Raw genomic sequence first — 12,594 nt, 5'->3', positions numbered from 1 at the left:
TCCCTATGTGGAGGGTACACTGCAGTTGACATCAACTGTTTGTCCATCATTATACTTTTGTTTAAGTCCTGCCCATAACCTTCATGTATAAGCCTTCTCTCCTGGGTAGATGCCAATGATTCTGCTCTTGTGTCACATCTTGAGAATTGGGGCATTCAGAGCTCTGGTATAACCACTGACCATCTTTATAGAATACGTTTTCTCTCCTCTGTGAAACCTGATGTTTGTTAGTATAAAGAGTTCCCCTCCCAACTGGATCTTTACAAACACAGCATTTTATAGAACTTCTCTCCCATGAAGATTCCTTGATGTTTCCAAGTTCTTCAGGAACTTCCCACAACTACGAGCACAGACTTTCCAACAGAGATGAAGACGTGGATTATCTGGAGGCCATTCCTCACCTTCCAATCCTACAGGTTCCCTCCAGTGTGGACCCTCTGATGGTAAACAAGATGTGACCTCTGGCTGAAGCCCTTGCAACATATATCACATATGTAAGGCCTCTCTCCAGTGTGGACCCTCTGATGGGTGTGGAAATGTGAGGCCTGGCTGAAGCCCTTACCGCACTGCTGACACGTATAGGGTTTCTCTCCTGTGTGGACCCTCTGATGAGCACTGAGCCCGGCACTCCAGCTGAATTCTTTCCCACACTCCTCGCATTTGAACGGTTTCTCTCCAGTGTGAATTATCTGATGGACTTGGAGATTCGACCTCTGGCTGAAGGCCTTACCACATGTATCACATTTATATGGTTTCTCTCCCGTGTGGACTCTCTGATGGGCTTGAAGATGGGAGGCCTGACTGAATCGCTTTTGACATGCATCACATTTGAAGGGCTTTTCCCCCGCGTGGACACTCTGATGAGCTTGAAGATTCGAGGCCTGACTGAAGCCCTTCCCGCACTCCTCGCATTTATAGGGTTTCTCTCCTGTGTGGACCCTCTGATGGTTGTGAAGATTCAGGCTCCAATTGAAGCGCTTCCCACATACCTCACACTTGTAGGGTTTTTCTCCAGTGTGGACTCTCTGATGGGCTTGGAAATAGGAACTCTGGCTGAAGCCCTTCCCACACACACTGCATCGAAACGGCTTCTCTCCTGTGTGAACCCTCTGGTGGCTCTGGAAGCTTGAGGCCGAACTAAAACCCTTCCCACACTCCTCACATTTGTAGGGTTTCTCTCCCGTGTGGACGCGCTGGTGACTGTGAAGGTTGAAGCTCAGGCTGAAGCACTTGCCGCACTCCTCACACCTGTAGGGTTTCTCCTCAGTGTGGACGCGCTGGTGCGTGTGCAGATTTGAGCTACAGCTGAAGCGTTTCCCACAATCTGCACACTTGTATGGTTTCTCTCCAGTGTGGATTCTTTCGTGGGCCTGAAGGTGGGACCTCTGGGTGAAGCCCTTCCCGCACACCTCACACTTATACGGTTTCTCTCCCGTGTGGACTCTGCAGTGGATGTTGAGGTCTGTGCTACGACTGAAGCCCTTCCCGCAGCTCTCGCATCTGTAGGGCTTCTCTCCGGTGTGAATGGGCAGGTGGGCATACAGGTGTGAGGTCTGATTAAAGCTCTTCCCGCACTCATGGCATGAATAGGGCTTCTCCCCCGTGTGGACTCTCTGGTGAGTCTGCAGGTTTGAGCTCTGACTGAAGCCCTTCCCGCACTCGTGACACCAATAGCGTTTCTTCCCTGGGAGGACACCCTGTTGAATGCGACTAGCTGAGCTATAACCGCTGCCCTTCTCATGTGTCCTGTACGTAGGGGACTTCCTGCCCAAGTGTACCTGCTGATGAAGTTCAAGGCTGGTGTGGTCACTGAATCCTTTCTCACGTTCGTTACACTGGTAGGTTTTCGGTCCAGTTTGAATGATACTGCACGGGGCCAGAGGTGATGCCTTTAAGAGATCTCTACCACACTCTCTGTTGCCGTGAGCTTTCTCTCTTTTGTACACCGTGTCATCATCGAGGTGGGGGGAGATACAACTGAAAATATCAGCACATGGAACAAATATACAGAACTTGTTTTTCACTGGAGTCAGCTTACAACTTCTCTGATAATTCTGAGTCCCATTCAGATAGAATTTATTCCAGGAATTCTGAGCTCTCCCAGTTGGAAATTCTTGATTTTCAATAACATTAGAATGATCCTCTAGAAGAGTCATTAAACAGCTGTCTTCCACAGAAGCCTGAATGGACACTCCTGCAGGGGAATTATGTTGTTTGGGGGACTGAGAATTCTTTCCGTGAATACTTATCATGGAGTCCTGACTTTTGGTTAATTTGCTCACAATGTGTCTCTTGATGTGCCAGCATGAAAGCTCTCCCAATGAAAGGAATCTGACTCCTGTTTCATGAAGAGTCTCCATCTCATTGTGATTCCTGGCTCCTGAAAGGAAAACAGTAAGGAATTAAGGACGGAGAGAGTGACGGCAGCAAGATGATGGACTAGGAAGCTCCAAGCCTTTGCTCCCGCCAAGAAAACATTAAATAAACAACTAGAGAGTAGTGAAAATGACTTCATAGGAATTCTGAAAAACAAAGGTCTACAGCAACCAAGAGAACGTCCAATCAAGAAAAAGCCAAATTTGAAAAGGTAGGATATTTGGGATCAGTCCAGAGTGAGGTCACCCATATCCCTGGCATATTCCTGGTCTGGATACAGACACAGGAAAGACCAAGGGCCTGGACTGAAAAGCAGCAGCTAAAAGCCAGCCAGAGGCATGGAAGTGTAATACCAAACATATTTGATCTACCCGAAAGAACACAGAGAAGGACAAAGAGATGAACAAAACAGATGAGACCTCCCCCAACAAAAGCAATTGCAAATGTACCCAGTTTCAGTAAGTATATTATGTGCAAGTGCACTCCCCTAAAATCAAAAGGCAGAGGCTGGCAGAGAATATAAAAAGCAAGGTTCAACTACATGCTGTCAACAAGGGATATATTTTAAATACAAGTAAGCAAAAGGGTAGGAAAAGACGTATCATACAAATATCATGCAAAGCCTAAGAAAGCTGGAATGGCTAAACAGACAAAAAGACTTTACAAAATAGAGCACTATTAGATACAAAGACATTTTATGACAAAAGGATTAGCAGATGTAACAATTACAAATGTGTATGTATCTAATAAAGGCTCCAAAATATATGAAACAAAAAGAGGGAACTAAAATGAGAAATGGACAGATCTACAGACTTGAAGATTTTTTACACACTTATTAGACCATTAAAAAAAATCAGCAAAGCCATACAAGATCTGAACCACTATAACCAAAACGAAACTTATAGGTCACTGCACCTAACTGCAGTACATACAGTTTTTTTTCAAGTACATATGCAACATCCATCAAGATAAACCATACCCGGGGCTATAAAACAAATTTCGAAAGATTTCAAAAGATTGGAAAATTAAAGACCATAGCAGAATTAAATTCAAAACCAACACGCAGAAAACGCCTGCCTATAAGAAATCACATGGGAAATTAGAAAATATTTTAAAATAATAATGAAAGAAAATACTATCACAATTTCTGGCATGCAGTTAAACAGCACTCAGATTATTTATAGCTTTAAATATTCATATAGAAAGCAAGAAAGGCCTAAAGTCAATACCTAAGGTTCCATTTTAAGAAGCCATAAAAAGAAGAGGAAATTAAGAAGAAAGGAAATAGTGAAAAGCAATTAAACAAACAAGCGGGGGGGGGGGGGAAATCAAGGAAAACAAAAAGAAAAGACAAAACACACCATTGTAAAGCAACTATACACCAATAAAGATGTTAAAAAAAAAAAGACAAACTGCCAACATCAGGCATAAAAGATGGGATATTACTAAAGATCATAAAAGGCATTAGAATAAGGGGATATGTTCAACAACTTAGATAAAATATACCAATTCCCTGAAACATACAAATCTTGTTACAACAAAGAAAAGCAAAATATGTAAGTAGTTCATGAACTGAAATCATAAGTAAAAACATTCTCACAAAAGGACCAGACAACTTCACTGGTGAATTCCACTTAGCACGTAGGAAAGGAATAATACCAGTCCTACAAAAACCCTTATAGAAGGCCGAAAAGGAGGGTATACTTTCTGAGGTATTGTGTATAATAAGGCCTGTATTACCTTGATATCAAGATAGACAAAGACATTAAGTACAAAGAAAATTACAGATCAAAGTCCTTACTTAATGTAGGTGCAAAGATCCTAAACAAAGAGAAAATCTTGTTTTTTACAGTACACAATAAAAGGGTACTATGTAATAAATAAGTGGGGTTAACCCTAGGAATGCGAGGTGGTTTTAACAGGTGAAATCATCAGTGCTTCATGCTCCTTTAATAGCATAAAGCAGGAGGAGGACAAGATGGCAGAGTAGAAGGACTTGAGCTCACCTCCTCTCATGAAAACACCAAAAATCAATTACTTCTCAACAACCATTAACAAAAAAGACTGCAACCTATCAAAAGATATTCTACATCCAGAGACAAAGAAGAAGCCATAAAAAGATGGTAGGAGGGGTGCTTTTGTGATATAACCAAATCCATACCTGCTGATTGGGTGACCCACAAACTGGAAACTAATTATATCACAGAGGTTCTCCCACAGGAGTGAGAGTTCTGATCCCCATGGCAGACTCCTCAGCCTGGGGGTCTGGCATCAAGAGGAAGAGCCCCCAAAGCATTGGGCTTTGAAGGCCAGTGGGGCTTGATTTCAGGAGCTCCACAGGACTGGGGGAAACAGAGACTCCACTCCTGGAGTGCGCACACAGGTGGCATGTGCACTGGGACCCAGGGCAAAGGAGTGACTCCACAGGAGCCTGGGCAAGACCTACCTGTGGGTCTTGGAGGGTCTCCTGGGGAGGCAGGGGACACTGTGATCCACTGCAGGGGCAAGGACACTGGTGGGGGAGCCCCCAGGGAATATTCCTCAGCATGAGCTCTCCCAGAGGTCACCATTTTGGCACCAAGACCTGTCCCCACCCAACAGCCTTCAGGCTCCAGTGCTGGGATGCCTCAGGCTAAACAACCAACAGGGTGGGAACACAGCCCCACCCATCGACAGGCTGCCTAAAGTCATCCTGAGCCCACAGTCACCTTTTGACATGTCCCTGCCCACCAGAAAGGCCTGCACAGGCCCCTGCACCAACCCCACCCACCAGGGGGGAGAAACCAGATGCAAGAAGAACTACAATCTGCAGCCTGTGGAATGGAGACCATAAACACAGAAAGTTAGACAAAATGAGATGGAAGAGAAATATGTTGCAGATGAAGGAAGAAGATAAAACTCCAGAAGAACAACTAAGTGAAGTGGAGATAGGCAATCTGCCTGAAAAAGAATTCAGAATAATGAGAGTAAAGATGATCCAAGATTGTGGAAAAAGAATGGAGGCACAGACCAAGAAGATACAAGAAATTTTAAAGAACAAACAGATGAACAATAACCGAAATGAAAAATATACTATCAGGAATCAACAGCAGAATAATAAGAGGCAGAAGAACCAATAAGTGAGCTGGAAGACAGAATGGTGGAAATCACTGCTGCGGAACAGAATAAAGAAAAAAGAATGAAAAGAAATGAGGACAGTCTGAGACCTCTGGGACAACATTAAATGCACCAACATTTGCATTATAGGAGTCCCAGAAGTAGAAGAGAGAGACAAAGGGCCTGAGAAAATATTTGAAGAGATAAGGGACTTCCCTGGTGGTGCAGTAGTTAAGAATCTGCCTGCCAATGCAGGGGACCAGAGCCCTGGTCTGGGAAGATCCCACATGCTGTGAAGCAACTAAACCCACGCACCACAACTACTGAGCCCGCATGCCACAACTACTGAAGCCCACGTGCCTAGAGCCCATGCTCTGCAACAAGAGAAGCCACCACAATGAGAAGCCTGCGCACTGCGACGAAGAGTAGCTGCTGCCTGCCACAACTAGAGAAAGCCCAGGCTCAGCAACGAAGACCCAATGCAGCCAAAAATAAATAAATTTAATAAATTTTAAAAAAAGAGAGAGAGAAGAGCCAAAAACTTCCCTAAAATGGGAAAGGAAACACTCAAGTCCAGGAAGCGCAGAGAGTCCCATACTGAATAAACACAAGGAGGAACAAGCCGAGACACATATTAACCAAACTGACAGAAATTAAAGACAAAGACAAAATATTAAAAGCAACAAGGGAAAAGCAACAAATAACATACAAGGGAATTCCCATAAGGTTATCAGTTGATTTTTCAGCAGAAACTCTGCTGGCCAGAAGGGAGTGCCAGGATATATTTAAAGTGATGAAAGGAAAAAACTTACAACCAAGAATACTCTACCTAGCAAGGCTCTTGTTCAGATTCGATGGAGAAATCAAAAGCTTTACAGACGAGCAAAAGCTAAGAGAATTCAGCACCACAAAACCAGCTTTACAACAAATGCTAAAGGAACTTGTCTAGGTGGGGAAAAAAAAAGCCCACAACTAGAAACAAGAAAACCATGAATGGAAAAGCTCACTAGTAAAGGCAAACATACAGTAAAGGTAGGATATCATCCTCACACAAATATGATATCAAAACCAGCAATTGTGAAAAGAGGAGAGTACAAATGGAGAATATTGGAAAAGCATTTGAAATTAATAGACCAGTGACTTACAGCAGTCTGTGTATACATACAAGACTGTTTTATCAAAACGTCATGGTAACCGCAAACCAAAAATCTACGATACACACAAAAAAGAAAAAGGAATCCAAACACAACACTAAAGATAGTCATCAAATCACAAGAGAACAAAAGAGGAAGGGAACCAAAAAGACCTACGAAAACAGTCCCAAAAGAATTAACAGAATGGCAGTAAGAACATACATATCAGTAATTACCTTAAACCTAAATGGACTGAATACTCCAACCAAAAGACACAGACTGACTGAATGGATACAAAAACAAGACCTGGATATCAATGTATGTTGTCTCCAAGAGACCCAAATTCACATCTAGGGACACATGAAGAGTGAAAGTGAGGGGATGGAAAAAGATACTCCATGCAAATGGAACTCAAAAGAAAGCTGGAGCAGCAATACTCATATCAGACAAAATAGACTAAAATAAAGATTGTTACAAGAGATAAGGAAGGGGGCTTCCCTGGTGGCACAGTGGTTGGGAGTCCACCTGCCGATGCAGGGGACGCGGGTTCGTGCCCCAGTCCTGGAGGATCCCATGTGCCGCGGAGCAGCTGGGCCCGTGCGTCCAGAGCCTGTGCTCCACAACGGGAGGGGCAGCAGTGGTGGGAGGCCCGCGTACCGCAAAAAAAAAGGGACAAGGAAGGACACTACATAATGATTCAAGGGATCAATCCAAGAAGATATAACGATTGTAAATACATATATGCACCCAACATAGAAGCACCTCAATATATAAGGCAGGGCCTCCCTGGTGGCGCAGTGGTTGAGACTCCACCTGCCGATGCAGGGGACATGGGTTCATGCCCTGGTCTGGGAAGATCCCACATGCCGTGGAGCGGCTGTGCCCGTGAGCCATGGCCGCTGAGCCTGCGTGTCCGGAGCCTGTTGCTCCACAGCGGGAGAGGCCACAACAGTAAGAGGCCCGCGTACCGCAAAAAAACCAAAACAAAACAAAACAGAATATATATAAGGCAAATGCTAACAGCCATAAAAGAAGAAATTGACAGTAACACAAAAATAGTGAGGGACTTTAACACCCCACTTACATCAATGGACAGATCATCCAGCCAGAAAATCAATAAGGAAACACAGGCCTTAAATGACCCATTAGACCAGATGGACTTAACTGATATTTATAGGGCATTCCATCCCAAAGCAACAGAATACATATTCTTCTCAAGTGCACATGAAACATTCTCCGGGATAGATCACATGCTGGGCCACAAAGCAAGTCTCAGTAAATTTAAGAAAACTGAAATCATATCAAGTATCTTTTCTGACAACAATGCTATGAGATTAGAAATCAACTACAAGAAAAAAAACTATAAAAAACACAAATACATAGAGGCTAAAGAGTACGTTACTAACCCACCAATGGATCACTGAACAAATCAAAGAAGAAATTAAAAAAAAAAACCCTAGAGACAAATGAAAGTGAAAGCACAATGATCCAAAACCTATGGGACAAAGCAAAAGCAGTTCTACGAGGAAGTTTATAGCAGTACAGTCTTACCTCAGAAAACAAGAAAAATCTCAAACAACCCAACTTTGCACCTAAAGCAACTAGAGAAAGAACAAACAAAACCCAAAGTTTGTAAAAGGAAAGAAATCATGAAGATCAGAGCAGAACTAAATAGAAACGAAGAAAACAAAAGATCAATGAAACTAAAATCTGGTTCTCTGAAAAGATAAAGTTGATGAGCCTTTAGCCCGACTCATCAAGGAAAAAAGGGAGAGGGTTCAAATCAATAAAAATATTTACACAGAAAAAAACAGCATAAAGGAGAAACTCTTACAATTGTCTGAAAAAATGCGAATAAGCATTTGACAAATTACCATACCCATACATGATAAAAATGTGCATTAAATTAGGAAGAGAAAGGAACTCAGTCCGTTAAGGACACTAAAAAATCACCTCCAGTTAACACCATGCTCAGTAAGACTGAACGCTGTCTACCTGCATTCAGGCAGAAGGAAACAAGAGGCATACAGATTGGGAAGGAAAGTAAAATAATGTATTTGCAGAAGTTATAAATCTATATATAGAAAAATCTTTAGGAATGTACAAAAACGCTTCTAGAACAAGTGAATATAGGGAGATTGCAGGCTACAAGAAGTGATGTACAAAAATCAACTGTATTCCAACACAGAAGCAAATAATTGAAAAACAGAATTAATTCCATTTATATAGCATCAAAAAATAAAACACTTGTGAAAAATTAGAGATACAATTCCTATAGGCTACATGCTATAAAAGGTGACATTGTGATTTATAATAAATGTTTCATTTTCTTCCATGGTTCCTGGCTCACAGCTCCCAAAACCCTTGGAACTTCCGAGAGATAAGAGCAATCAGAGCATCTTTTGTTCTAATATTTAGTCTTTTATCCTCTGTTCCCAAAATGGCTTCAGAGCCCTAGGGGTGAAATGGGTGTCTTCTTATTCATTATGAGCCCTGGGATGCTGAACCTATGATTAAGGCCAACCAGATCTTCAAATTTACTCAGTTGAATTTTGTTTTTTTATCATATTGGTGGCAGTGACAAGATCCCAAGTGGAACTTCTGAGCACATTCAAAAGAAATACAGGCACGGTGCCCTGAAGAACCATTCTGAGTTCAGTCTTTCTTGCCGTTTCTGAGGGCTGCTGGTACATGTTGTAAGTGTTTCAGAAACTGTGTGATATCTCCTGCTATAAAATGTCTGTCACCTAAATTGAGGCCCACACCAAAAGGACTGAACCCTAGCATCAGGGAACTGCCCTCGCTTCTCAGGCAAAGGTAGCAGCAGTAGAATCTATAGATTGTGGGGCATGTGGATGAAGTCCATTCTGCTTCTGCAAAGAAAGACCCCGCAATGCCAAACTTTTCCCACGCCGATGTCCTTGTCACCTGGCAACAGTCTGCTCCTGTGTCAGATAAACTGAGACAGGTAAACAATGGCTGTAAATTCAACAGTCGGGGCTCTGGGAAAACCAAGATATATGGCCACTTGGTTCTTCCCAGCTCCCTGGCAAACCCCATTTTTTGGTGTTTGCATTCCTTCACCCACCACAGTGCATTTTAAAAAAACCCTTTTTTTTAAAGTCAAAACTCTGTACAGCCTGGTGACTATAATTAATAATGCTGTATTGCATACTTGAAAAGTTGATAATGTTGGACATCTGAAATTAATGTTATATGTTAATTATTATCTCAATTTTAAAAATTAGAAAAGAAAAACTATCTTTGTCCCTGGAGGTGTCCTCTTTCAGGACCCTTTGAATACTTTCCAGCTGGACTTCATTCAAGTGCCACTCACTATGGGTCATCAGTCTGGATGTTTTCCAGACAGTAAAGCCTTTCCCTGCTGCAAGACCAATGCCCTCATGGTGGCAAAGAAACTATTAAAGAAGGTGTTTCCTGCTTGGGGTACACCTTCCACAATCTTCAGTGATCGAGGTACCCACTTAACCGGGTATATCACACGGAAACTTTATAAACTTCTTGGAATGATCACTGCCCTATTGGCTTCAATCATTAGGCAAGGTCGAGAGAACTAATGGAAAAAAAGATTCAAGCAAAATGAGTGTTAATTATGTGGGACGACATCAACTGGGGAGGATGCTCTGATATTTTTGTTTTCCCATTTTAAGGAGACCTTTTCTCTTAAGTTATATATGACTTACAGAAATCTGGTAAAATATACCTTTGTGAGCAAAGATGAAACATCTACTTTTTCTCCCTACCTGATCCTTCCAGAATTCAGAAAGTCTGTGAGTACCCTTATTTTCCTGATAGTATATTTGTTCACGTAAGTTCAGTAAGAATCTGTTCTCCCTGTGACAGGACACAATTAGAAACACTGGCTGTATTACCAAGGTTTTGACTGAAATGTCATATTTGAGATATGTGCACACTCATATATGACCACACAGCTTCAAGGAACTGCTTGGAAAAATCGAACTGGTACCTTGCATACACGGTTCCAGGAAACCAATCTTAAAAAAGAGTTTTTAAATAATCAGGCCAAATTTAACACAAACCTTTGTTGTTCTTTTTTTTTAAAAAAAGGGAGGTGGAGTAATTGTAGAGAAAAAAAAATGATGTTTCCAGCTTTGTAGATATTAGATTCTAGTCCTGCTAAATGTCTTGGAGGTACTGTTATCTGTAAACTGGGCTGGATCCTGAATGTTTTCTAGTTTCCTCAAATATCTGGCTCTGACTCACCAAACTAACACTTGCAATTTTCTCCTACCCTTCTGATTTGGAATCAGGAAGAAGGAAGGCAGCCCTCGAGCTCCGTCCCAAGGGACCTCACCAAGTACTCCTGCCCACTGACACTGCAGGGAAACCAGAAGGTACTGAACCCTGGATGTACATCCCACGGCTAAAAAGACACCCCACCCGACACCAGGTCCTATACAGATGCTGGGGACCTCCAAACCAAGGTGACGGGCGAGAAGCAGCTGACACCAAGGTCGATTGCTTCTGCCCAAGAAGCCAGATCCAGACTTTAACTAAATGTGAAACCCTTTCTTTCCTTTACTCTGGCATCGGCCTAGAGAGATTATGCCCTCATCTGCATCCCCCAGGCCACTGCTAAGGGGGTTAACCTCTGGAATTTAGAATAGATTTTCTCCCAGCCTGAAATATAAGTTAACTGACCCCTGGCTTGAACAGGCACAGGCAACAATTCTTACAAATGAATCCATTAACAGTGCCACCTTCATGGAAGTAGTCTGTGCCCTGACAAGACTTACCTTTGTCTGTGTCGGTTATGTTTCTCCTTGGGCCTACGGATGCCTGGATGGCTGGTGCACAGCTGGGCAATGCCTCTTGGTTATCTAACCGGGCCCCTACCTGTTCTAGAAAGGACCTACCAGGAGGCTTTTCCTGATTCAGGGTTTGCTTCCTTTGGTAGGGCCCTACTTCCCCGATGAGGAGTAGATATAAATGAGACTGTCATCAGAAACCGCTCCTTAACTCTTGAACAGACTGCAGATTCCATTGCTAAGACATTAGCTGCCCAGCAGAAATATGTGGACCCTCTGGCCAAGGCCATTCCTGATAACAGGACAGCCCCTGATTATCTTTTAGCTGAAGGAGGAGGTGCCTGTGCTGTGGCCAACACCACCTGTTGTACCTGGGTTAGCACTTCTGAGGAAGCTGAAACTCAGGTACAGAAGTTCATTGAGGAGGCCACTTTGCTTAAGAAGACGACTCTTTTGATACTATAATAGAAAACCCTAAAGATGCTACCAGAAAACTACTAGAGCGCATCACTGAATTTGGTAAAGTTGCGGGATACAAAATTAATACAGAAATCTCTTGCATTCCTATATACTAACAATGAAAGATCAGAAGGAGAAATTAAGGAAATAATCCAATTTACCATCACATCAAAAAGAATGAAATACCAAGGAATAAACCTACCTAAGGAGGCAAAGGATCTGTACTCTGCAAACTATATTTAAGGCACTAATGAAAGAAATCAAAGATGACACAAACAGGTGGAAAGATATACCCTGTTCTTAGATTGGAAGAATCAATATTGTCAAAATGACTGTACTACCCAAGGCGATCCACAGATTCAATGCAATCCCTATCAAGTTACCAATGGCATTTTTCAGAGAACTAGAACAAAAAATTTTTTAATTTGTATGGAAACACAAAAGACCCTGAATAGCCAAAGCAATCCTGACAAAGAAAAATGGAGGACTTCCCTGGTGTGCAGTGGTTAAGAATCTGCCTGCCAATGCCAGAGACACGGGTTCGAGCCCCGGTCCAGGAAGATCCCACATGCCACAGAGCTTAGCCTGTAGGCCACAACTACTGAAGCCCGTGTGCCTAGAGCCCGTGCTCCACAACAAGAGAAGCCACTGCAATGGGAAGCCCGCGCACCGCAACGAAGAGTAGCCCTAGGGCTTCCCTGGTGGTGCAGTGGTTGAGAGTCCGCCTGCCGATGCAGGGG

The 12,594-nt window shown here is 42.8% G+C and overlaps 1 protein-coding gene across 1 annotated transcript in view; it reads right to left on the bottom strand.

Annotated features, from left to right (window-relative positions):
* Nucleotides 1-410: 410 nt before the first annotated feature.
* The window catches only part of ZNF235 (zinc finger protein 235), a 29,813-nt gene continuing 17,629 nt past the window's right edge, over nucleotides 411-12,594 (bottom strand). The window contains exon 4 of the mRNA XM_007458562.1: nucleotides 411-2,380. Within this exon, the coding sequence (XP_007458624.1) occupies nucleotides 411-2,380 (1,970 nt within the window). The remainder of the gene's footprint in view (nucleotides 2,381-12,594) is intronic.

The sequence above is a fragment of the Lipotes vexillifer genome, unplaced genomic scaffold, assembly GCF_000442215.2.
Source record: "Lipotes vexillifer unplaced genomic scaffold, Lipotes_vexillifer_v1.1 scaffold371, whole genome shotgun sequence".
In the NCBI taxonomy this organism is placed as follows: domain Eukaryota; kingdom Metazoa; phylum Chordata; class Mammalia; order Artiodactyla; family Lipotidae; genus Lipotes; species Lipotes vexillifer.
The sequence above is the reverse complement of the archived record's forward strand: the minus strand, read 5'-3'. Positions and strand labels throughout refer to the sequence as shown.